This window comes from Lolium rigidum, chromosome 1 (assembly GCF_022539505.1).
Source record: "Lolium rigidum isolate FL_2022 chromosome 1, APGP_CSIRO_Lrig_0.1, whole genome shotgun sequence".
Classification (NCBI taxonomy): domain Eukaryota; kingdom Viridiplantae; phylum Streptophyta; class Magnoliopsida; order Poales; family Poaceae; genus Lolium; species Lolium rigidum.
Genome location: NC_061508.1, coordinates 227,623,714 through 227,648,617, shown reverse-complemented (window position 1 = coordinate 227,648,617; position 24,904 = coordinate 227,623,714). Strand labels below are relative to the sequence as shown.

The 24,904-nt window shown below is 45.8% G+C and overlaps 1 protein-coding gene across 1 annotated transcript; it reads right to left on the bottom strand.

The window, feature by feature from the left end:
• Nucleotides 1–1,668: 1,668 nt before the first annotated feature.
• LOC124655599 (probable L-gulonolactone oxidase 4) lies at nucleotides 1,669–3,628 on the bottom strand. The gene is made up of 2 exons (XM_047194469.1): nucleotides 2,957–3,628; nucleotides 1,669–2,775 (listed from the first exon to the last, which is right to left on the bottom strand). The coding sequence occupies exons 1-2, from the start codon at nucleotides 3,626–3,628 to the stop codon at nucleotides 1,669–1,671; spliced, it is 1,779 nt and encodes a 592-aa protein (XP_047050425.1).
• Nucleotides 3,629–24,904: the final 21,276 nt, after the last annotated feature.

The window sequence follows — 24,904 nt, the reverse complement described above, 5'->3', positions numbered from 1 at the left end:
TGTAGGCTGTGCAAAAAAGACAAATAAATGTCAAGTGAGAAGCTATGTAGGAGTACCCAATTTTTTTTTTACACAAGCCTAAAAAATTATCATTTTTTCGCGAAGTTTTGTTTGGGGACATAGAATATCCAGATCTACACCTAGATTTTTTTTTCCAGATTTCTTCGACATTTTGAAATCTATTTTTTTAAACAATGGGTGCATCTATACCTATGAGCTAAAAGAGATTTCCGGCAATGCCATTACTTTCTACAATTCTGAAGTTTAGGACAGAGCACGGCAGATGGCGTCAATGTAGAACCTGCAAATGACAACAAGGCAACAGAGTCATGTTAAGGACGGTGAGTGCAAGATTGACACAGTCTTTGGTGCACAGCACTATCATAGATTGGGGGTAGCAGGGCTACTTGGGATAACACTATAACAGGGCATTTTTTTAAGACCACACCATTTTTTAGCTTTTCACGTTGTTCAATATACAACAACTCCAGAAAAACGCCATAACCGAGAATTTGCTTAGTGCTTCATCTATAGCTAGCGTTAGATCGTTCCATTTTTTATTTTCTTTCTCTCTGGTTTGTCTCCTTCCCGTGGCCCGTTATCTGTTGGGCTGGTTTAGTTTGCAGGCCACATTTTTGCGTTTGTTACTTTTAGTATTGGGTTGCTATAGTCAACAGACTGTTTTTCTTTTGCAAGGAACGGGCTAGTTTGCTTGATGTGTTATTTTTCTAGCCTTTCTCATCTATACTTCTTATAAAGCAAAACCCCACTAACTGTAATTAATGTTAGTCGATCTCTACATGCAAGCCCGTTCATATCATCTATTTCATTAGCCAATCAAATATCCATGTCATCGCCACTAACATTTATTATTGATGTATCCTTGCATGCAAGCTATGTATGTCGCCATTTTTTGATTAAAATATCCACATAGCTAATTTATAGCCATCAAATATAAAAAATAATGTGAATTAAATTTAGCATCTCAACTATTTTGATCAATTGAATATTGCAAACTTCTATAAACAATTCATATTACATATGTATTATACCATTTCATTTAGACAATATAATTTCTTAGAAGATTCCCGCTGCAACGCGCAGGGTATCCTTCTAGTTTTTAATACGGAGTAGGAATTTTTTCTGATATAGAGTTTGTGAACTTTGGGCTTATAATTGCACATACATGTGTAATTACACATCTATGTGTGATTGCAATTTAAAACTTTCTATGCAATATTTTAAATTTGATTTGTTTCCATGTTAACTTAAAACTAGGCTTGTAATTGTCTACTTTTGAGCTTATTATTGGGCTTGTAATCCATGTATGCGAAATATGGAAGCGCACCAAAGAAATCCTCCACTGGTTGATGACGTTGATGAGGCTCCTCGATTGGTTGATGATGTTGATCGACAACTAGCAAATTCTCGATCAATGGATAAAAAGAGAGAGAAAAATCAAAACAGGAACTGATCGTAGTAGCTAGGTTAAAGATCCACTCCAACTATTACATCTAGATAAATCTCTGGAAGAGAAGTGAAGAATCAAAAGAATCAACACATGTACAAAGCGTATGCTACTCCTTGACCATCGAATCCATACATTTGATTGCATTGGTGTTTGACCATGCATGCATAGTTGCATACACCTTCAGCTAATAATGCCGTTCACAGTTCATCGTGGTGGTCTTGGCTCGCGCTGTCGGAAACTGGCTGGGACGCGCAAACCCTCGCCTCCACATACACCTTGCCCGGCCTGCAGAAGAGGCCCTTCTCTGGTGCACAGTGCAAATCGTCGGAGCAGATGCATAGCCCTTCGATGGCACAGCCCTTATCTATGATGTTGGGGTTCCCATTGATGCCAAGCACCTGGTCGCTCCACTCGCTGGAGAAGATACCGTCCGGGTCATACTTGTCCTTCACCTTGAGGAACTCGCCGGCCATGGGGTACTTGGCGATGGCGCCGTCAAATGCGAAGTTGCGGTTCTTGCCCCAGTGAGGGATTGCGTCGTACTTTCGTAAAGCCAGCTGCTCGAGCTCGTCGAGCACGTCGGCGTGCGCTCGCGGCGCGCCTTCAGTGTAGCTCCGGTAGTAGGTGATGTCGAAGTCGACCGAGTCCTCCGTCTTGCCGAGGTAGGCAGAGGAAGCCTTGACGTAACGGATGAGCACGCCGAGCTTGGCGTCGAGGCTGCATAAGGCGCGCGGGTCGAGGTCACGGAGCTTCTGTATGTCGGCGATGAATGCCGGCGCCTTAGAGAGTGCGACGCTGAAGCCGGAGTTGTAGAAGAAGGGGCTCCGGATGCGGGGGTCCCATGGGCAAGAGGTAAGCAGCCCGTCCTCCTCGCCGTTGATGCACGTGCCGGACGCCTGGATGCGGTGCTGGTACCCGACCACCGGGTATCCCGTGAAGAAGGAGCCGTCGTTTGTGAAACCGTACGCCTGCAGCTCGAACGCCGCGGCCGGTAACCGCGCGGCTAGGCACCGTGCGGTGTCGTCGCCGTCCTCCTCCAGCCGCTCCTCCGCGGCCCTGGCGATGATGAGCCCGAGCGTGGGGTTGGAGCGGAAGCCGAGGTAGTCGTTGAGACCGTCGCCGGGCGCCGAGACGTCCACGCGGTCGTCCTCGCGGTAGATGACCTTGCCCTGCCGGGGCAGCCATGCCATGTCGCCGAACTCGTGCAGGTCGCCCCACACGGCCACCTGCTCCGCGAAGTCCGAGTCGTCGCGCTCAACGAACGTCACCGACCGCTTGAACAGCGGTTGCAACGCCAGAGTAACCTTGCAGAGGAGACAGGATACCAAATTAAGCGAGGCCGTTATTAAACCCAAAACCTACTTCCAAGCAATGGTGGTATAACAGCGTGACAGAATTAATGTATTTCGCAGTACATTGTGTGCATGCATCCGAAGCAACGTACCAGTGGGTGCCGCACTAGGTACGTTAGTACGTAGGGAGTACCTGGGAAACGACGCCGAGGACGCCGAGGGAGACCTTGGCCGCGTCGAGGTCTGGGTCGTCGGCGCCGAGCTCCCTGACAATAGCGAATCCCTGGCTGGCTGGCGCCGGCGTGACGATCCTCATGCCGACCACGTACTCGTGCACCGCGCTACCCTTGCCCCACAGCGAGCTCCCGTGCGCGCCCGTTGCCAGGAGGCCCCCGATGGTGAGTCCATACCAGTACGGCGAGTGCGGCAGCGCGAGCCCGGCCGCGCCGGCGGCCTGGATTAGGTCCCGGAGCACCATGCCGCTCTCCACCGTCATCAGGCCGCTGGCGGCGTCGATGCTAACACTTCGGTTCAGCCGCTCCGTGCTGATGATCGTGCCGTCGCGGCCACCGGGGCAGGCCAGCTTAGGGAAGCTGTGGGAGGTTCTGGTGGCCACTTTGACCTTGCGTTTCGCCGCCGCCGCCGCCGCTACCGCGGCCACGAGCTCCTCCTCGGTGCGCGGGTAGGTGGCGTTGGCCGCGCGGCAGATGGTGCGGTCCGGGAATGAGCCGTATACGTTTGTGACGGTGCAGTCGGATGTGCCGCGGGTGCAGTTCACCGGCTCCGGCGGAGGGCTGGAGCCGGCGCGGCTCAGGAGAAGGCCCACGAGGAGGAGAACCGCCGGATGCAACGACGCACCTTCCATTGCTCTAGCTTCCAGTTTGTCGTTGCAATGTCTCTTGGCCTGCTTGCCCAATGCTTCAACATTTATCATAGCGCTCATATGACGCGCACAAGATCTTAAATAGGCAGTAAAATGTTGCGCTCGGACGCTCGGTACGACTCGACATTGTTTGTGCATGTGCAAGTTCTTATTTTCCTTATCGTTTTCGCTGAGCCTGTCGCATCGCTGGTTCCGTCTAGTTTTCTTCCTTCGCGATTGCACATGAGACATGAGGACGTACGGTGCGCGCCGCGCGCACACTTATCAAGCTGCCATCGCAACACTAGCTAGCAAAATAGCTTCAAAAGGAAAGAAATTCCACAAATCACACACGCTGGGACTGCTGGGTGTGATATATAGAATACGTGCATATCACGTTCAGTTAGACGCTAACATATCCTAGATTGAACGGTAGTTGTACCTACCTCGTATATATCTTGTTGTTTTTTTTTTTGCTTAGAATCTCAGGGCTTTATTAAACTTCATCAACAACACTTACAATGTCTGCCTGAAGGCTGGCAACAATAAAACTAGGGGGATGATCCATCCAAGCATCCGTCGACTCCAAAGTGCAAGCGTGCTTGGCCCAGAGGTGAGCGACAGTACGTGTTGGATGATCTTATTGACGAATAACAAACGAAACAAAAGAACTAGAATGCCCTTTGATATCCTGTAGAATGGCGCAACAACTGCGCGAGAACCAGCGTGCGAGTTCCAGAGATTCACAATCTCTAAGCAATCAACTTCAACAATCACTCGCGAAAATCCCCGGAGCTTGGCGAAGAAAACCCCCTCCCGAATCGGATTTGTAATCCCTGGGAGCGGCTTACTCCAAGCTGCCACGAAGCCGGATGGGTTACGAACAATTCTCCCCGCTCCACTCTTCCTATCTTCCACACATACTCCTGCATCCGTATTTATTTTCACCCATGTATCATCTGGTGGTCGCCACCCATAACCTGGTAGTGTAAGAGCCTGGTGCCTCAGAATCTCTAGCAAAGCCAAATCATCCCTCATCCTCTTCATCGACTGAACAGGATCCAAACCATCCCGACGTCCATATCGCCCACATGGTAGTAATCACCTTTGCTCTATCCTCCTCTGAAACTATCAGATCAATCAGAACGTCCTTTGCCCAAGTAACAGGATGCAGATCTGGAATTTTAACATTGAGTAAAACCCTAGCCTCATTCCAAAACCTTATCGCATGTGTACATCTTAATAAAGCATGTCTCATATCTTCGTATGCAGCTAAGCAGACTTTGCATCTCGCAAGTGTGGTTATGTGACGGAACTGCAGCGTCTGTTCCACTGGCAAGATACCACGTAAAACTCGCCACCAAAAAACCCTCACTTTAGGCACCACCTTCAACTTCCAAAGTCGATCCCATAGCTGTTTTTCAGATACTGAAGATCCCGTAATCATCCCTTCCGCTAGAGCTGACTGCTCGTTCCGTGTCATCAGAGCACGATACGAAGTTTTAACAATGTAGTTTCCTGACTTTTCTAAATTCCACGCCCAGAAATCTTCTCCACCACATGAGCGCAAAGGGATATTCATTATAGCATCCGCTTCAGGGGGAATACAATTATTCCTGATCACCGTATCCTTCCATGTCCAGTTTTCAGAGTCAATCAGCTCTGAGACAGTATTCAACGGTGTATTGCCAATGTGCACCGACGGTGTCATCGATCTCACTCCCGGTATCCAATTGACACTGACGTGCCATCCCCGATACGCTTAATCAAGCCCAAAGATAAAGCCTCGCGTCCAGCCACAATAGCACGCCAGGTAGCAGACGCACTCCGAGGGACTGACGCTTGCATAAAATCAGAATCTGGAAAATATTTTGTTTTCAAAAATCCGGCCACACAGAGACTCCGGATTAGTCATAAGCCTCCATTCATGCTTACCGAGTAAAGCCAAATAAAGAGCTCCAAGTCTCTAAAGCCCATGCTCCCTGGCTCTTTGTTTTGACCAATTGATCCCATGCAATCCAGTGTATAGATCGCCGATCAATCGTCAGCTTAAAACAACTCATGCTAAAGTTAGGAATCGCCTTAATTACTGCTTTTAGAAAGATCTCCCGGCCGGCGCAGGACACCATACGCTCAGACCCGCCATTTAGCTTGCTCCGTATACGCTCGCCAATATGATCGAACGTACCACTCGTGATATCGATGCGGCCAACAGCAGTAGGAAGACCCAAATATCTTTCAGGAAAAGCTTCCACTGCAATTCCCAACAAGTTCTTCATATGTTGCAGATCAGCGAGAGGGGTATTAGGAGAGAAATAAACTGAACGTTTCTCCCTATTCACTCGCTGGCCAGAACCATCTTCATAGATTCTTAAAATAATCATTGAGTCTCCGAGCACTTCCTTCCTTTGCTTTCAAGAAGATTAGACTGTCGTCCGCAAATAGAAGATGATTCACCCACGGTGATCGAGTACTCACTCTAAAGCCTCTATCAATATTTGCACCACAAAAAAAATTCAAGAGAGAGGTGAAACCTTCCCCACATAGTAGGAACAAGTACAAGGACATGGGGTCGCCTTGACGGAGTCCCCTGGTTGGTGCAAAGAATGGCAACAGTTCACCGTACACCCTCACTAAAAATCTGACCGAAGTTACACATTTCATCACCAATCTCACAAAGTTGGTACTGAACCCAAGTTTAATCATGATTGCCTGAAGATAATGCCATTCCACCAGGCCTTCATCATGTCTAATTTTACTACACAAACACAATTCTTCCCTTTCTTCCTTTTCTTCATCGCATGTACACTCTCATAAGCAATAGGTACATTATCAGTTATCAAGCGACCTGGAACAAAAGCACTTTGCTCCTCTACAATGATCTCACCCATTAAACCTCGTGCTCGATTAGCAATACATTTAGCAGCAATTTTGTATAGAACTGAACAGAGAGAAATAGGTCGATATTGAGAAATCTTTTGTGGATGTTGTACCTTAGGGATCAATGTGATGGACATGTCATTCAACCCTGGAGGCAGCTCAACACCATTTAGAAAACCCAAAATAGCTGGGACAATATCATCCTTCACAACCAACCAATGCCTTTGGAAAAAACCCGCAGTAAATCTATCAATTTCGGGAGCTTTTGATGGCGCCATTTGGAAAAGAGCACATCTCACTTCCTCCTCTGTATATAGGTCTCATCCAGCACATCATTCATAGCATCAGATACCCTTACATGGACTAAATCAATTAGATCATTCATCTGCCTGTAACCTTGAGACGTGTACAGAGTTTGGTAGAAACCTTGAAACTCCATACAATTATCTTCCCAAGTTACACATCTCGAACCATCATCACGCTGGAGGTTCTCAATTTTGTTAATACGTTTACGATGAGTAGCTTGAGCGTGAAAATAAGCAGTGTTACGGTCACCGTCCTGTAGCCATTGCACTCTAGATCTCTGTCGGATCCAAATTTCCTCCTGCTAAAGAGCCTCACGAAGCTGTTTAACAATTGCATTCTCTTCCTCATTCGGCCCACGGCCTACTAAGAGACGACGCAAATTATTCAATCGCTCTCGAAGTTTACGTGACAAATCTCTAAACTCCTTGGATCCCCAAACACTAAGTTTTTCTTGGACAAATTTTAGCGCTTGTACCACACCCTCTAGCCCTTGCATCCCTGCTCCTTTTTGCCAGGAATCAAAAATCAACCGATCATACTCGACATGAGTTTGCCAAACATCTTCATATCTGAACTGTTTTCTCCCTCTTGTTCTCTCCTCGACCCCATCCTCTCTGAACTGAACTAGTACGAAGCAATGATCGGATTCTGTCGAGACTATGTGCCGAACTCTATAATGGGGAAATCTGTCTACAAACGCCTCATCACCAAAGGCTCTGTCCAACCGGGCTTTAACATTCGCCTCACCCGCTTGACCATTATCCCATGTATACTCTACACCTGACCATCCCAGGTCATTAAAAGAGCATTCCTCTACTACCTCCCTAAACGCTCTCATTTGCCACTCCGGTCTTGCTGCCCTGGAGAAGTGCTCAGTCGCATACAGTATTTCATTGAAATCTCCAACACAGAACCATGCCGGGTGCTCAAATGCATTCAGATTCCGCAAGGCTCTCCAACGATGATGCCGATCGCCAGCCTTCGGAGCTCCATAGAAGCAAGTTAATCTCCATATAATATCACTGCTATTATTCCTCTTCACCATAGCATCAATATAGCAAGGACTAAATTTTTTAACATCAACATCCATCTCTGCTGACCAATAGAGAGCTATCCCTCAACTCAAACCATTACTATCAACCGCGAAGCAACCTCCAAACCCCAAAGAGACTTGCATATCCTCCATTCTCTTCGCCGAAATTTTTGTCTCCATAATAAAGAGGAGAAAGGGCCCTTCCTACTTCAGCATATTGCGAAGCTCTCGAACGGGATCAGCGGGATCGATGTATGGATTTCCCAAATCATCGAAGGCCTCTGATGTTTCATCCACTGGGCGACTCGATTCTCCGATTGCATAGACTTGATGATATATTGCAGTTTTGTTCCCCTCGAGGTTGGTGACACCGTCGCGCAGATCGGTGAGGATCCCCCCGAACGGAAGTAGATCTGTCGATGAAGTCGAAACTGTCGATACTCTCTGAGTCGCTGCTCAGATCTGAATATGCAGACGACCCGAAGGACATGTTGCCGAAGATATCGGCGAATTTTCCACTTGAAGCGGGCTTGGTGAAGCTTGGCGCAGAAATCTCTTCGTCGACTGTCTCGAACGATGATGATGATCCCGAGAAATCGGAATCGACCGCTGACGGACCCGATGAAATTGGTACCGCGAGACGATGCGATCCTTCCTTCCCGACGCGGAAGTGGAAGCTTCCGAACTCCATCTCCATTGGCTCCTCCAGGTGCGCATATGCATCCACACGGGCGGGAGGGTGAGGTATAAAATCAACGAGATCGGTTTTGATCTGTTTACCTCTATCCATCACGTTGCTTGCTACCGATGAAGTTGATGATGTTGTCGAGGATGTTGACGATGCCACCGAGATCAACTCCTTGTCGCCTCCAGTTCCCACATACGGCGCCAATTTACAAGGTATTAACTTGCCAATGCCTACAAGTTGTAGACTTGGGTTTCGCGGATGTAGAGGGCAAGTAGATCTCAAAGGTTTCAGCCGAAAAGGTGCTCGACTGCTAAAAACTAAGTTTGAGTTGACAATGAGATTGATCCTTTCTTTGTCCCTCGACTCCCCTTTATATAGGAGGCGGAGCCGAGGTTTTCGTATTACACAAGTTTACAAAACGCCGGGAGACTCTTTGAGTTCGTCCCGTGAAGTTACAAGTCTCCTTATTCCTAATCTATCTCTATTTACCATAATCGATATTTTAGTGGGCTTCCGGACTTCATAACCTTCGGGTCGTGGGCCTTCCTCAAACTTCGGGTACCTTCTTCGGCAGGCCCATCCGAGATGCCTATGTCACCCCCTGCCGTTCTCTCCCAAGCCCCCTGCCGTTCCAAGATAAACAACTCATTGTCCCGGGCAGGGCTGCATTGCAGCCGCTGCCGAGTTTTCAGAACTAGGTGGGGTAGGCTTTTTCTTCTTTGCACTCCTCTCCCTATCTTGACCATCCTCCTCAGCTGTGGGAACATCCTCAGCAGGATCTGTGAAAAGAACCATTGCTCTATTATCTTCCTCCTCCCTTGCAGCCTCTATGCACGGCCCTGCCACTTTCCTATAAACCAGCTTCACTTTTGCAGCTTTCGTATTGTTTGCACTATTGTTTTTCAGAGGTGAAGTCGCCTCTGGACCCTTCTCTACTGCATTACTCGAGCTGCGTGTTTCAGCTTTGTAATTCTTGAAAGATCCCTGACCAGAGGAACCTTCACTATAAGTCGTTTTCTTCCACACATCTGGTGCCCTCAAATCCTTCCCAAAGGGAAGACCACCGTTCTCATCACGAGTGCCAGGTGTCGGACATAACAAGTTAGAATGTCCAAATCTACCACAGGAGAAGCAAAAAATGTGGGGCATGTTCATACTGGATCTCATACAAATCCATGCCTTTCCTCCTTGCAGATTCAATCAGGACCCAACGTCTCAAGGGATTAGCAACATCAATAGTCACTCTCGCCCTTAAGTAACCACCATTATGATCAAAATGAACCTCTTTTACCTGCTTGTCAATCTGTTGCGCGATCGGCAACCACCACTTCTTCTCCCGCAGGTTAAACGGCAGATTCAATACTCTAACCCAAATTGACAGCCTATCAAACTTCAGTTTGGAGGGCTTTCATACATTCTTCATATTCAGAGAGAATCACCGCATTATTGCTGACATGCCATGGCGATCCCTCCCAAACTCTATCCCTATCTCGTGCAGTGGCAAATTCAGCCACAAACATGTTGGCCCCCACTGATCGGAAGGCCAAACCCTTAGGGTTTCCCCAAGCAGGACGTAGAGCGCTAGCAATGGTCTGTATGTGAAAAACATTGCAATGCAGCACCTTACCCGCCAGCATCCACTTCTACACCTCATCCTCCTCACGATCATCTAGAACCAGGGGAGTCGCCTCTTCATCTGTAATGTCAAGTTTCCCCAGCTGTTCCTCTAGCTTTGCCCGCGCCGCCCTTGGCGACATGGTCTCCGCTACCCTCTCCTTCTCACGCTCCGACAACATGTGGAGCCGGTCAACTCTTGCCTTCCCGCCGATGAGATCGACAGGCTCCGCCACGAACTCCACAAACCCTAGTCGCCCCATAGAGAGGTTCCGGGAGTTACGGGAAAAGTCCTTTCGTATATATCTTGTATGCATCGACATATACAAGGACCAGTTGAATATTGTCGTATTTTTACCCGCAAAAAAGAATATTGTCATATTTTAGACAAAGATGTCAAACATAACAGCGTGTGGTTTCATTCATACAATGTAGAATATCAATTTTATTCGTGTTCTTTCCTCATTTCCTACAATCCGTCTCATACCTGGACGCTTGCTATATTTATGGGAAATCGACTCAAAAGCTTCACTGAGAGGCCGGCCATCAGAACAGGTGGAGGTATTCTGCTTCTTTGTGACGTTAGTGTGGTGCAAGTCACGAATGTGGTTATCACGGGATTCTGCCTCACCGCGGACATCCACATAGTTAACTCGAGCAATGATGACGACTTCAAAATCACCGACGTCTATGGGCCGACGGCTTTGAACCGAAAAGATCACTTCTTCGCCAAGCTCATTGTATACAAGCGGTCTCAAGGGATCCGTTGGCTAGCACTCGGAGACTTTAACCAAATCCATCGTGCGAGGGACAAGAACAATAACTGTACTATCCTTTGTGTTCGTTGCTGTCTGCTGTGGTGTTTTTTGTTCTGCTGATATTTCGGGGTAACTGGGATGGCAGTTACTTCCCCAAGAAATGAAATTACGCCACACATCCAGAAACATGTTAGTGTTTTCTTTTCCTTTTCCAGTTTAGTGGTGAACTCTATTTTTTCTTTCCCTGTAAAAAACTTGGCTTCTTATTAATGAAATGGAGCTGGGGAGAGATCCCTGTTGATCTAAAAAAGAACAATAACAATGTCAATCAGAGCCACATTAACCATTACAGCACAGGTCTATAGGCTTGTGAGCTAAGCGAGATACATTTGCAAAATCACCGCTTCACTTGGTCGAATGGAGGAGAGAACCCCACCCTTTGTAAGCTTGATACCTTCTTTTGCAACTCCGAGTAGGATTTGACTTTCGAATCCCATGTCCTTCATGCCATTTCTTCATCTCTCTCGGACCATTTCCCCTACTACTTGCCGATAATAGTGATCCGAGGAGAGCGAGAATGTTTAAATTTAAGAACTTTTGCTTGAGAATGCTGGGTTTCGACGGGATCGTTCAACAAGCTTGGAGTGCTCCTTCCGCACACATGGAGCCTTGTCAAAGTCTCTTCTGCAAGTTCAGGGATACCGGGAATGTACTTTCCAAGTGGGTCGACAGCTTTTTTCAACAATAAAGTCGTGAAGCACACGACGCTCCTTGTCATACTTCATTTTCACAAGGCTCAAGAAAACCGACAACTTTTGTTTGGGGAGATTGACCTTACGGATCGTTTGGAAAGAAAAGTCATTGTGTTGGCGGTTATCGAGAGAGCCAGAAAGAAGCAGTGTGCTCGCATTGCTTGCATCAAAGAGGGTGATGCAAACACCAAGTTCTTCCACTGGAGGGTGGATACGCGACGGAGAAAAAACCATATCCACCATCTAAAGGTCAATCATGGATGGGCCGCAGAGCATGATGCCGAGGAAGACATTGTTCACAACCATTTCCAGTTGGCCATTTCTAGAAGGGCACCTAGAACTCATGACTTCAACTAGGATGAGCTTCATTTCGAAGACCCGGATCTCGATGCCCTTGGGGAATTTTTTTTTGGAGGAAGAGGTGAAGAATGCTATCTTCCAAATGCCGAGCGATAAGGCACCGGCTTCACCAACGCTTTCTTCAAGAGATGTTGGAATACAATCAAGGTGGACGTCATGAATGTGGTGCAACTCTTTGGCAGCCTACACGCGGAGAACTTCCATTGGTTAAAGTTCACAAGCATTGCCTTGTTAAGGAAGGGGACGAGGAGATTTCGATCTACCGTCCAGTACATGCGATCACGAAGATCATAGCCAAAATGCTTGCCCTTAGACATGCCCCGCATATGGACGACCTTGGCTCAAATGCCCATAGTGCCTTCATCAAGAAGAGGATTATCCACGACAATTTACTATACGTCAAAAAGTATGCAACGAGACTTCACAAAAGCAAGATGACAACACTTCTATTTAAACTTAGCATCGACTAGGCCTTTGACTCCGTCAGATGGGGAATACATTGTTGACCTGCTGCAGAAAAGAGGGTTCTGTAGTAGATTACACAATTGGGTGGTTGCGCTTCTTGCGACATCCACATCAAGGGTTCTTCGCAATGGGGTGGCCGGCGCGCCGATTTTCCATGGTCATGGCCTGCGTCAAGGGGAACCCCTCTCTCCTTTGCTATTCGTCATTGCCATTTACCCGCTATCACAAATCTTGGAAAATGGCACGACGCTTGGCCTAGTTCATAAGCTTCAGGGTCACGACACTACAGTCAGGACATCGTTGTATGTGGACGACATGATGGTTTTTGTGGCTCCCTTAAAGATGATATCACAAACTTGGCGGCCAATCTCGACAAATTTGGGGAGGTCACAGGTCTGTGTGCACCAACTTCGAGAAGAGTTATGTGGTTATAATACACTGTGGGAATATTTTCCTTGATGACATCCTTCCGGAGATACCTACCAACGTGTCTCCTTCCCACTGAGATATCTTGGCCTTCCACTCTCGGTTTGGTGTTTCAAAATACGCAACTTTTAGCACCTCAAGGACAAATGTGTAGGGAAACTACCCACGTGGAATGGGAAGTTCATCACCACGGCCGACCGTGCCGCCTTGGTGGAATATGTGATCATCTCCCAAGCCATCTACTACCTCACTCCTCTTGCCATTCCCTTTGGTACTCTCAAGTTCATCAATAAGATTAAGCGTGACATAGGTATGCCTAGCAGGCATGCTGAATAAAGTACCCTAGTTATATAAAGAGGAATGAAGCCCACGGACCCGAAGCTTTGGAAGCCCAGAATCCCAGAGATCTTCGGATAAGGAAAAGTAGAGTTGTAGTAGGAATGTTGTATCAAAATAGAAAAGGCCCAGTACGCCTTGGGTAGTTTGTAACTTGTACGACACGAAAAGCCTCGACTCCACCTCCTATATAAGGGGGAGCCGAGGGAGAAACGAGGGATCGAATTTTTGCCACCAGAATCCCCATAACCTTGAGTCGAGCACCTTTGTCGGCTGAACCTTTGAGATCTACTTGCCCTCTACTTCTTACGAAACCCTAAGTCTACAATCTGTAGGCATTGACGAGTTAATCCCTCATCAATTGGCGCCATCTGTGGGGATTGGAGGTCGCAAGGTCCTGATCTCGATGGCATCATCAACATCGTCGTCAACAGCAAGCAACACGATGGACGGAGGTAAACGAGTCCAACCTGATCTCGCAGATTTTGTTCCTCACCCTCCCGCCCGTTTGCATGCATATGACGATCTGGAGGAGTCGACGGAGATGACGTTCGGAGCTTCTGCTTCTTCGTCGGGAAAGAAGGATCACATCGTCTCGCGGCATCGATTTTTTTGGGACCATTAGCGGTCGAGTCCGATTTCTCGGGATTGTCAACATCATCTGTCGGGACAGGCGGCGAGGAAGTTTCGCCGCCATGCTTCACCAAACCCGCCGACGGCGGGGCACTCGCCAATCTGTTCGATGACATGACTTTCGGGTCGTTCACAGAAACCGATCTGGACATCGACTCGGAAAGCTTCGACAACCTCGGCTTCACCAACTTCGACTTCACCAACAACTCTACAGCTAGTAGGGAGGTCTTCGCCGATCTATACGATGGTGTCACCGACCCTGAGGATGACGAAAATAGAACCGCAACATATCATCAGATCTGCGTAATTGCGGGAGCAAGTCGTCAAGAGGATGAAGAGTCCGAGGCTTTCGACGATTTGGGCAACCCCTACGTCGATCCCGCAAATCTCACGCGCGGAACTGGCAACAAATACATCGGAACCGCGCCGCGAGAAAAAGTACAGCTACCTCATGAGGCATGGGACATACCCACAAGAGCCATGAGTGGCGCGGAGCCGATGACCACACAAGCCATGCTGCAAGCACTACAAGCATATCAGTACTCGCTCACTCCAGATGAGATTTAGAAAAGATGCAACAAGAACTTGACAAAAGAAAAGAGGCAGCTGATGCATCAAGCGAGCGCAAGGCCAACCCGAGTCGACAATCAAGGACTTCAGGAGATAGTCACAGGGATGCCCGCGCACGAGCAAGATCACGACTAGCAGGAATACCCGAGCAAGATCGGGAGAACCTGATTCAAAACCTCGACATGTCCTTTATGTCAATAGACACGAGAGGGGATATTATATCGAAGACACCAGAGGCAGGATATATGGCGACACATGCATTCCTAATGGCATCCAAGCCACCTCAGGGAGATCCCAGGTCATTGCTATACCAAATGGCTATGGTAGGAGTCGGTGTTATGGGTGCAGCGATAGCAAGAAGAGAAGTTGCACCACAAGCCGAAAGCGCTCCACACAGGAACAGTCCAAGGCAAAATAGCCCCCGGCCCACTATGGTGGCGGCGCGAGCTGCTCCAAGAGAAGGCGACGCAAGGAACACGGTGGCTCAAGCTCGAGTCGACCGAGGACGTAAGGAAAGAAGTGGCGAAAACAGAACACGTGAACGTTGACATACATCGGAAGATAGTGATGAGGACTTGTGCGGACTCCCTTGCTTTACCCGACGGATCAGCAAAACCCAAGTGCCCACTAGCTTTAAGTTACCCGCCAACTATAAAAAGTTCGATGTGCTGCAAGATCCAGAGGATTGGCTAGTCGATTATCTGGAGACAGTGAAGTTGATGGGTGGAACCAGAGCAACAACTATGCAGAGCATTCAGGTCCACATCAGTGGAGCCGCAAGATCCTGGATGAAAAAGCTGCCGGAAGGATCATCGATAGGTGGGAAAATTCCGAGGACTTGTTTGTGAGGAACTTCCGTTATACTTGCAAGAACCAACATCGATAGAGCAACTAAGGACTTGCAAGCAGAAGCCGGGTGAATCGATGAGGATGTACATTCAGCGTTGGAGCATCATAAAAAACTCGGCTGAGCACGTGTCCGATGAAAGAGGAATCGACGCGTTTGTTGCAGGAATCCGAAGAAGAGACCTAGTTGAAGAGTTGGGCAGGAAGACAAGTTCGAAGTTTTGGTTCAAGTGGCTAGTGCATGAAGCTTAACAACAGGAAACGACAAAATATCCAAGGAAGCACCGCCAGGCACTCTCGCGGAATGTGAGGTAGCAGTAGAAGTGTAGGAAGGTCCAACCCCAGTATAGTTATCAAAAATTAATTGGAAGACAAGAAATTATCGACATCAATCATTTGGCAAGACACGTTGTTCATTCATATTCATAACATATTACATAAAGGAGTCTTTACAAAATACGGCTCATAGGGCGCCTACATAAATGATCGGGAGCAACAAAAGGCGGCAGTATCTACAAAAAAGAAAACAAAAGGAAGTACAAGTTGGTCTACTTGATATCCATTTGGGCAGTGCTAGCAGAGTCTGAAGACTTCGGGTCAAGGAAGGCGATAAGTTTCTACGAGTAAAGCTTGGCGTCCTTCACCAAGGCCTTCCACTTCTCGTTATTCAAACCCTTGACAGCAGCAGCCTTCACCCAGTCGACCTTTTGACCACTGGCCGCCATGTGAGCGATGGTCCCTTCGACTCCAATCTTCAAGCTTGCTTGGCGATAATCATCCTTTGTAAGGAAGTCCTGGACGAGTTGGGAGAAAATCTCTGGTTGCATGGTCTTCGGGAAGAAGTGAGGGAAGATGCGCCTAAACGAATTTTGCGAAGACGTCAGGAACTCACGTGCCAGATTGCAGTTCAACTCAAGAATGGTGAGAGTGTCCAGGACACGATCTTCATCCAATTCCTAGTTCCTGGTATAGTGTTCACCCATCTTCCCTGCTGGAGAAAAAGAAGAATTTTATCAACATCAAAAAATAGTTTCAACACGACAATGAAAGTATAAGGACAAAGGAAAAGATAGTATTACTCAAAAATCGTTGGAATTGCATTTCAAGGCGCGTAATTATGTCATTGTCGCGCTGGATAAGCTTGGCCTCTCTGTCGCTCAAGGCATCTACAGTGGCTTGAAGTCTTCGGCGAAGATCCTCGACATCAGCAACATCCTTCTAAGCCTTTTCGCGAGCTTCCTCGCTAGCCTTGAGCTTTTTCTCCAGATCATTGGCGCGTTCTTTGGCACGACGCAAGGCCTCTGGAAGAAAAGAAAAATGAAGATACAAAACAAGATAGGAATATATAAAGTGTTAAGTGTGGCGAAGCCTTACCCCTCAAAGATTCGGCCTCGTCACGGAACCCGATAAAACGGGAGCCTAAGTATACCATCTCCTTCATCAAGGGCTGCAAAAAGTCGACAAGAAAGCAATATAGTACCAAGAAGTAGAAAATTGTTCGAGTAAACAAAAAAGGAGACAAACAGGAAGAGATGACTTACATCATTAAGGAGAGGAGTCGACAGACTCCCGGTGGCAATATTCCGCTTGCGAGAAGCTCCCGTCTTAGCCCTCTTCTTCTTCGGTGCTCGGGGGCTGGACGGTGGAGTCAATGCTTCCGGGTCGACGTGTGCTGGAGGCAAAGTTTTTGGCGCAACACGGCGATCCTCAGAAAGGACCAACGTGGGGGAGGTGCTTGTATTGGTTGGCCCATGAGCTTCGGGTTCCAGCTCCTCTTCATCATCCCTGTCAATATAGCAGCAATATAAAAACGTCGAAACCAAAAGAAGGGGATAGGAAAAAGCAAAGAGGAATCAACTTACAAACTTACGGCACCAGTAGCAGCGTAGGGGTTGAAGATGTCTTGATCTTCGGGAGAAGATTCTTCGGCAGCTGGCACAGAAAGCTTGGATGCGCCGGAGTCCTCTTTGTCAATGTTTATCTTCCTTTTGCGCTTGTCTGGAGCAGAAGGAGGAGGAGAGACGGAGTGAGCGGAGTCAGAAGGTTGCTCTGACTCCGAGTCTTTGTTAGAGGGAACCCGCGCTTTTCTGAGATTCTGCGGGTTCACTCTCGGGAATGAAAGATTCTTGCGAGTCATATGTGACGAGGGCTCGCTCATCTGCATCTCGACCTTCAGGAAGTGGAGGAAGGGAGGAAAGAGTCTGGTGATCCTATAGCAAAATGAACGAGAAAGCCAGACGAAATCATCAAAACCCGAAGGAAAAACAATTACAGTCCAAAAATAGGAGTAAAACTCGAAGGAAAGCACTTACATCAGGAAGTGCGTGGTCACCATTGAAAGGTTCCACACGGCAGGAAGAAGTGACTTCATTATTCTTGCTCAAGGAGGTGAAGCGGCGGACAAGCTGCTCCAAATCTTTCAAGGGAAGATCGTCGGAAACTCTGTCAGCGTCTTCAGCACCCGAATACATCCAAAGGGGATTTTTGCGAGCCTGAAGAGGCTGCACTCGGATCCGCAGAAAGTGTGCAATGATTTGCACACCCGATAGTTCTGCCCCTTCGGTGTTTTGGAGCTCTTGGATGCGAGCAATCAACGCATCAGTGGCTGCATTTTCTTCGGCTGTAGCTTCTGCGTCCCAAGATTTGTGCCTTTGGATATCTTTGGAAGCATCAAAGGGAGCAAGGCCATATTCTTGGGCAGCCGAAGATTCGTCCTGTACGTAGAGCCACTTCTTGCGCCAGCCTTGGATGGAGTCAGCAAACTTCACATCAAAGTATCCGACTTCTGGCCGGATGCAGATGCAAACACCACCTACGTTGTAGATGGTATTCTTCGATTAGTTGCGGCGGAGGTAAAAGATGCGTTTCCACAGGCCCCCTTGAGGGTGGATGCCCAGGAAGCATTCGCAGAGAGTGATAAAGATAAGATGTGGAGGAGAGAATTAGGGGTCAGCTGGTGAAGCTGAATCCCATAGATAAAAATGAGGCCGCGGAGGAACTCATGAACGGGAATGGAAAACCCGCGGATGGAACTCTCATCCCCTAGCATCTTCATAGCCTTCTTGTTGAGCAGGCCCATCCTCTTGAGCAGACGATTGTCCTGCGCGGAGAACTTAGACCTTTCCTGTGGTGACCCGGCATACCACTGCATGGTGTAGTATGCAAGTCTGATATAACACCAATGAAACACTGTTCCACTAGTATTATATCGCTCAGAGTGGTACAACAGAAACATATGCGGGTCCAAGGCATGTCTATAGAATTACAACATTGACTCTGTTACATAAGATCATCACAGCCTCCTACTTTACAATGAGGTAAAACTGCAAATAAACTCCAGAAGAACGACTCGTAGTCTAACCCTATCACGAACTCTATTTGTAGAGTATATGAATAGATTCTAGCTAAATAGGAGCTAGGTTTAGGAAGCTAGTTCCCTTCTATGGCTAAACTATGTTCTCTCCTCGTTGGATGTGATATCTGACTCCACTGACGGGGTCCTGTCTCTTGAAGTAGTTGTTGAATCCTCGGCCTTTGAGTTGCACTGTAGATCCTCCTTCGATGCCTCCATATCTAAGCAGGGGATTTAAGAGTGGGATGAGTACGAGCGTACTCAACAAGTTCATTATAGGAAAGAGGTGTTTAATGCACTAGCTACAACATTAGACCAGAAAGTCTAATACCAATGCAGGTTTTCATAACCATTTCTTCAAGAGGTTGCTTTTATTCAGAAGAACTATGTCCGTCAGCCTTCACCGGTTTACTAGAACTTCATGGAGCTCCTTTCCGGCCGCGTTCGTAGTTCCATATCCCGGAACGAGGAGTGACAGGTCACGGTTCTTTACACTCTGCAGAGGTGTGTTGCTTTACCCATAAGAGATCTTAACCTTGGTGCCAACCGGGAATGACCCGTCCACACTTCCTATGGTGTGAGGCCCGGTATAAGGTCTAGCCAATCATGTTCCTCCGCTACCTCGAACACCCACCCGTTGTTGCATGCCCCGACCCTGGGTCCACGCCGGTCCCATTATTCCCGTAATTTCAGGGTGGACCCCGACCACGACGACGAGTGCTTGGGCTCTACCATACACTCCTACGCCGGTAGCTGCAACCCATCATAGACCGCATTACCGTGGGGAATTAGAATGGGATCCCCACCCTCCGGTTGTTCCGCAAGACACAACTGCTACGGCAAGCAATGCTTTACCGTGGGGAATTAGAATGGGATCCCCACCCTCCGGTTGTTCCGCCGTACACAAGCTGCTACGGTAAGCGCATCCGTTGATGAACGAGAGGTGGAAACACTTTTGACTACTCCGTCCCACTCCGGATCTTATGGTTAACACGGGTATTACGGCACAAGAATCATCGGTGACATTTGTTGTTTAATCCTAGATGGATATAAACCCGTGCAATGGAACCTCCACCATATCAACACAATCCATGGTTCCATTGCCCACCACATAGTCATATTCATAGTTATGAAAATAGTGATTTTGATTTTTATGCAATAGTGATAACCATAATACTTTGCAAGTAATTTGATAGAAATACTCAAATGGCATGAGCAAGTGATGAACTTGCCTTTCTTGACTGCAAGATTATGCAGGCAAGGTCTTCGATACGCAATAACTCCAAATTCTGAAATAGCATCATCGTCCGGTAAGGACGATGTTTAAAAGATTGGCAATGATGCAATAATGCATAAGAATGAGATGCAATCGCTCTAAGCGTGACCTAACCCCGATGATTTGGGATCAGTGAGTTGTAATGATTGGTTCAGGGTGTGTTGCACTTTTAGAGTGATTCACATACAAGGTTCTTATTCAGATGTGATTACTTGGTATTATCAACAGGTAGTTAATAGAGCATAATAATTAATTGAGCGCACAAAGAATGATAATTGGCATAATATTAACAAGTAAAGAATAGTGGTCAGTTTAGTACTATATGGCATGGTTAATGATTAATTATCATATACTTTAAAAGAATAACTTTTGAAGAACATGTTCTTTAATAAAGAGCAAGTATGATAATTAAGTGGGTGGTTTTCTATGGTTGACTATGGCTGTATGTAGTTGTTGGAATAGGTATTAGATGGATCCCAACAAAGTTGGATTCATCAACACCTAGGCTTGATTGGTTTTACTTAAGCATAAGCAACTTAAGCAATTAATTATACAGGGTTGCTATCATGGTGGGTTCATCTTGCTGGTGATGGCTGGCTAGGGTTTATAGGTCTTTATAAGCAGGATTGGTGATGATTCTTTATTTACTTCAAAAGAATAACTTTTGAAGAACATACTTATTAAATATTAAGAAGTATATCAATTAGGGTTGAGGTTGTCTAGGGTTTGCTATTGGCTTCACTAAGTAAGGAATAGTGGTTTCCTTAAATAGGATGTTTAATAATTTATCTTACACTAATGGGGTTTAGTGGAGTATGGTTATGTGGTGCATGATAATTGGCATGGTTACTATTAGGGTTCATCATAATGGTGTGATGCTAAGCATGGTTAATTAAAATTGATATCTCTAAGGATAGGAGCTAGGGTTTGCATTTGGTTGCCCTTATTTGATCATTTAGGTCTGATGAGGATGAACACATGGGATACCTATATATTAGTGATAGGTCTTCTACATTTTAGGTGTCCAAAACAAGTATTTAGTTGCTACTGTGGTTCTATGATTTCTAATAAGGTATCATGATCACATGCTCTAACCTAGGGTTTAGGTTAGGAGCAATTTAGGGTTCACATGTAATCATTGAACTAGGGTTCCTAGTTGAATTAGGGTTTTGGGTTTCACATGAAATGATAGGGTTGTAATATCATTCCATATGGAATTAGGGTTTGCTATTTACCATATAGTTCTATGATTAATAACTTCAATTTAAAGTTGAAGTTATTAATAACTTGGGAATAACTTGGGAATAAAAATAATATTGAATTTGGCATTTTATTATTTTTAAACAATTAATAATTAGGTAATTATTAATTAGGGTTTAAATCTCTCTAATAAAGATTTAACAAATAATAAATAAAGAGAATTTAGTTTTAATGTTTTCTTTATTTATTTACTGGTTTTTATTTACTTTTGGGAATTTTTTTACTAATTATTGAATTTAGAATTAAAGAAAGGGCTTAATTCATAAGTATTAAATAAATAAAAATTCCATATTATATTTTTATTGGATAGAGATTAATTTTCTAAGAATTTTGATATCTTATATTTATTTTTCTGAGTTTTTATTAATTTTCTACAATTATATGAAATTTCAGCAATTTTCTGAATTTAAACTAAAACGAAATCTGCTAATTATACCCGGTCTGGGCTACCCCAATCCACTGACTGGTGGGGTCTTTGACCAGGTCAGTTGCCACGCGGGCAACGACCGGTCAAAGAACGTGGAACGGCCCCACTGCCACGTCGGCTTGACCGGCGGCTCAACGCCGGCGACAGGAGCAGGCGGCGCAGCCGATTTATGGCACTCCAGGACGCGCGGCTGGGCTCAAACGAACCCCCGCGACACACTGAGTACCATGGTGGTAACGGTTTTCCCAAATAGCCACCGGAGCGTCGCCGGAGAACAAGCCCGCGGCGGAGCAACTCCGGCGGGATCTCGAATCATGGGCTACGGTTGATGAAAATGCAAAGTTAAGGGGTCTCTGGAAGCGCACACTCACCCTGAAGCTGCTAGACTGCTCGACGAAGCCCGGTATGGTCGGAGTTGCCCTCACGGACATGATTTCCGGCGAGGTGCTGCAGAAGGGACTAGTGAAATTTTTTTTGAAACCCAAGACTGTGAGGCAACAGCCCCACAGCAATTTATTACTCCAACTTAAAGAAAATTATGTACAGAAGACAAAAAAACAGAAAGAAAAAACTATGTACAAAAAGGACACAAGGCTCTAAGGCAGAGACCTAATCCAATCTAACAATCTATCCTTATACTTCTGCTTGATCCTATATTGCAATAAAGAGATGTCATGAATGAACTTCCCCTTCCACTTAGTGAAAGAGTAAATCTCATCATTGAATATCTTCCCATTTCTAAGTAACCAGATGTTCCAACAGGCCAATATGACTACTTCCATGAAAAAAGGTTTAGCAAAACCCTTCCTTGCTCCATTCAGAACCTGCTGCATATCATCAGTACCTACCCACTCAATCTGTAGATAGTTCCAAATTCTCCTGCTGAAATTGCACTCAAAGAATAGGTGAATTCGATCTTCATAATTTCTGCCTGGGCAAAGCACACAATGTTCATCATCAGTGACATGCCAGTGCCTTCTCTTTAACAGGTCCCTTGTATTTAGTCTATCAGATAGCAGTAGCCAAGCAAACACCTTATGCTTCATGATACAGCATGATTTCCAAAGCCATTTATATACACTAGGTACCTGTATGTGCTCATGAATGTGTTTATAGAATTTAGCCGAAGCATAATGCTCTCCCCAAATATACACCCACTGATCATTGCCCTGTGTCAGTGGATTATCATGTAAAATTTGCTTGACCTCCCCCAATTCCTGGTAAGCTTGGACAGACAAAGGCCAAAAAAACCTTGACTCCAAATCCTCCTCATTATACATATCTACCACAGATGCATTTGGGTAAAGTGCATAAGAGAACAGCCTGGGATACCTTTGACACAAAGGTAAAGATGAACCATTAACTTTCCAATTATCAGACCAGAATAACAAAGTATCACCTTTGCCATGTATAACAGCTGCTACACCTCTAAAGTTATCAACATGTTTCATGACATCTCTCCACCAAAAAGAACCACACAAATTTTCCTCATGAGGCACCTTACCCTGATAATGTGCAAACCATACCAGATCAACCCAGGGTAATGCCTTTTTATTATAGAACTTATCCAGGAATTTAATGAGAAGTGCAGCATTCTGCTTCTGAAAGTTGACAATCCCCAAACCACCTTTTAACTTAGGCTTACATATCAAATCCCATGCAGCTAGTGACTGTTTTGGCATACCATCCTTATCTCTCCATAAACACTGTCTCAAAATTCTGTCCAACTGATTAGTCAATCCAATAGGTAATTGCAAAGAGCACAGGAAGTGCAATGGCATAGAGGACAGGGCAGAGTTAATCAGCTGCAAACGTGCCCCTTGAGATAAAAAACTAGAGCTGGATGTTAACTTTCTCTCAAGACGACACACCAGAGGTGACAATTCAGTGATTGTTGGTTTAGTAGTACCAACAGGTAGACCCAAGTAAGTAAAAGGCATTTTACCCACTTGACATTGAAACACATCCACCAACTCCTGGAGCAAATCATCTGGAACATTAATTGGGAGCATCTGAGACTTATCAAAGTTGATTTTTAATCCAGTTGATAATGAGAATTTCCTCAAAGTATCCTTTATGAGCAACAACTGATCCTTATCAGCAGGCAAAATTAGCAGGGTATCATCAGCATATTGAACAATAGGGAAATCAGGGTCATTTGTGTGAATGGGCAGTGTTAATAACCCTTGCTGTACCAAGTCATTCAGGACAGATTGTAGAAGGTCAGATCCAAAAAGATAAAACAAGGGAGAAATTGGATCCCCTTGCCTTACTCCTCTTTTACACTCAAACTGTTTCCCAGGTATGCCATTCAACAGGATAGAAGATGTACCAGTGGATAAGATGATTCTGGCCCAATTTATCCATTTATCATTAAAACCTTTATGCCTCATTACTTGCAGAATAGCCTCATGCTCAATAGTATCAAATGCCTTGGCAAAATCCAACTTAAGGAGTATAATTGGTTTCTTAGATGCATGGCACAAAAAAAGATATTCAAAAGACCAAGCCAAACAATCTTGAATAGATCTACCCCTCAAGAAGCCATACTGATTCTTATGTATACAAGAAAGAATTTTATCTTGTAGTCTATTTGCAGCCAGCTTAGTGAGAAATTTCACACACACACTTGTCAAAGAGATAGGTCTAAAGTCATTGACCTGTACAGGGACAGGCTTCTTAGGCACCAAGGTGATGAATGAACCATTGATATTCCTTAACTGAATAGACTCATCATGGAAATCAGCAGCTAGCTTATAAAAGTCTTGCTTAACAGTAGACCAACACTTTTTCAAGAACAAACCATTAAAACCATCAGGCCCAGGAGCCCTATCTGCTGGCATATGCTTAATTATCTCATCCATCTCTGCCTCTTCAAAAGGCTTAGTTAACTCTTGTAGCCCATCCACTTTGTGCAAGATTCTAGCCAAATCAAATTGCATGGAGATGGGCTCAGATCTACCCATCCTCTCCTTATATTCCCTCCAAAACATTCCTGCCATACTATCATGATCTGTTACTTCATTCCCATCAACATCTCTGAGCATGGCAATAGTATTCCTCCTATACCTTTCAGTAGCCATGGCATGAAAGAACTTTGTGTTATCTTCCCCAAGTTGAATCCACCTAATAGTACAACGTTTCCTCCAGTAATTACACTCAGCCAGGAGCAAACTATCCAAATGCTCTTTAACAATTCTCCTGAAATTAAATTCAGTTACATACAGAGGTCTCTGCTCCTCCAAAGAGTCCATTGACAAAATCACTGAATTACAATTCTTGATCATCTGTTTTAAT

Bases quoted from the DNA above. Each gene is read 5' to 3' on its own strand.
- LOC124655599 (XM_047194469.1), bottom strand. From the start codon at position 3,628: ATGGAAGGTGCGTCGTTGCATCCGGCGGTTCTCCTCCTCGTGGGCCTT. The intron at 2,776-2,956 runs GTACTCCCTACG...CTCCTCTGCAAG, and splicing joins TCCTCGGCGTCGTTTCCCAG to GTTACTCTGGCGTTGCAACC.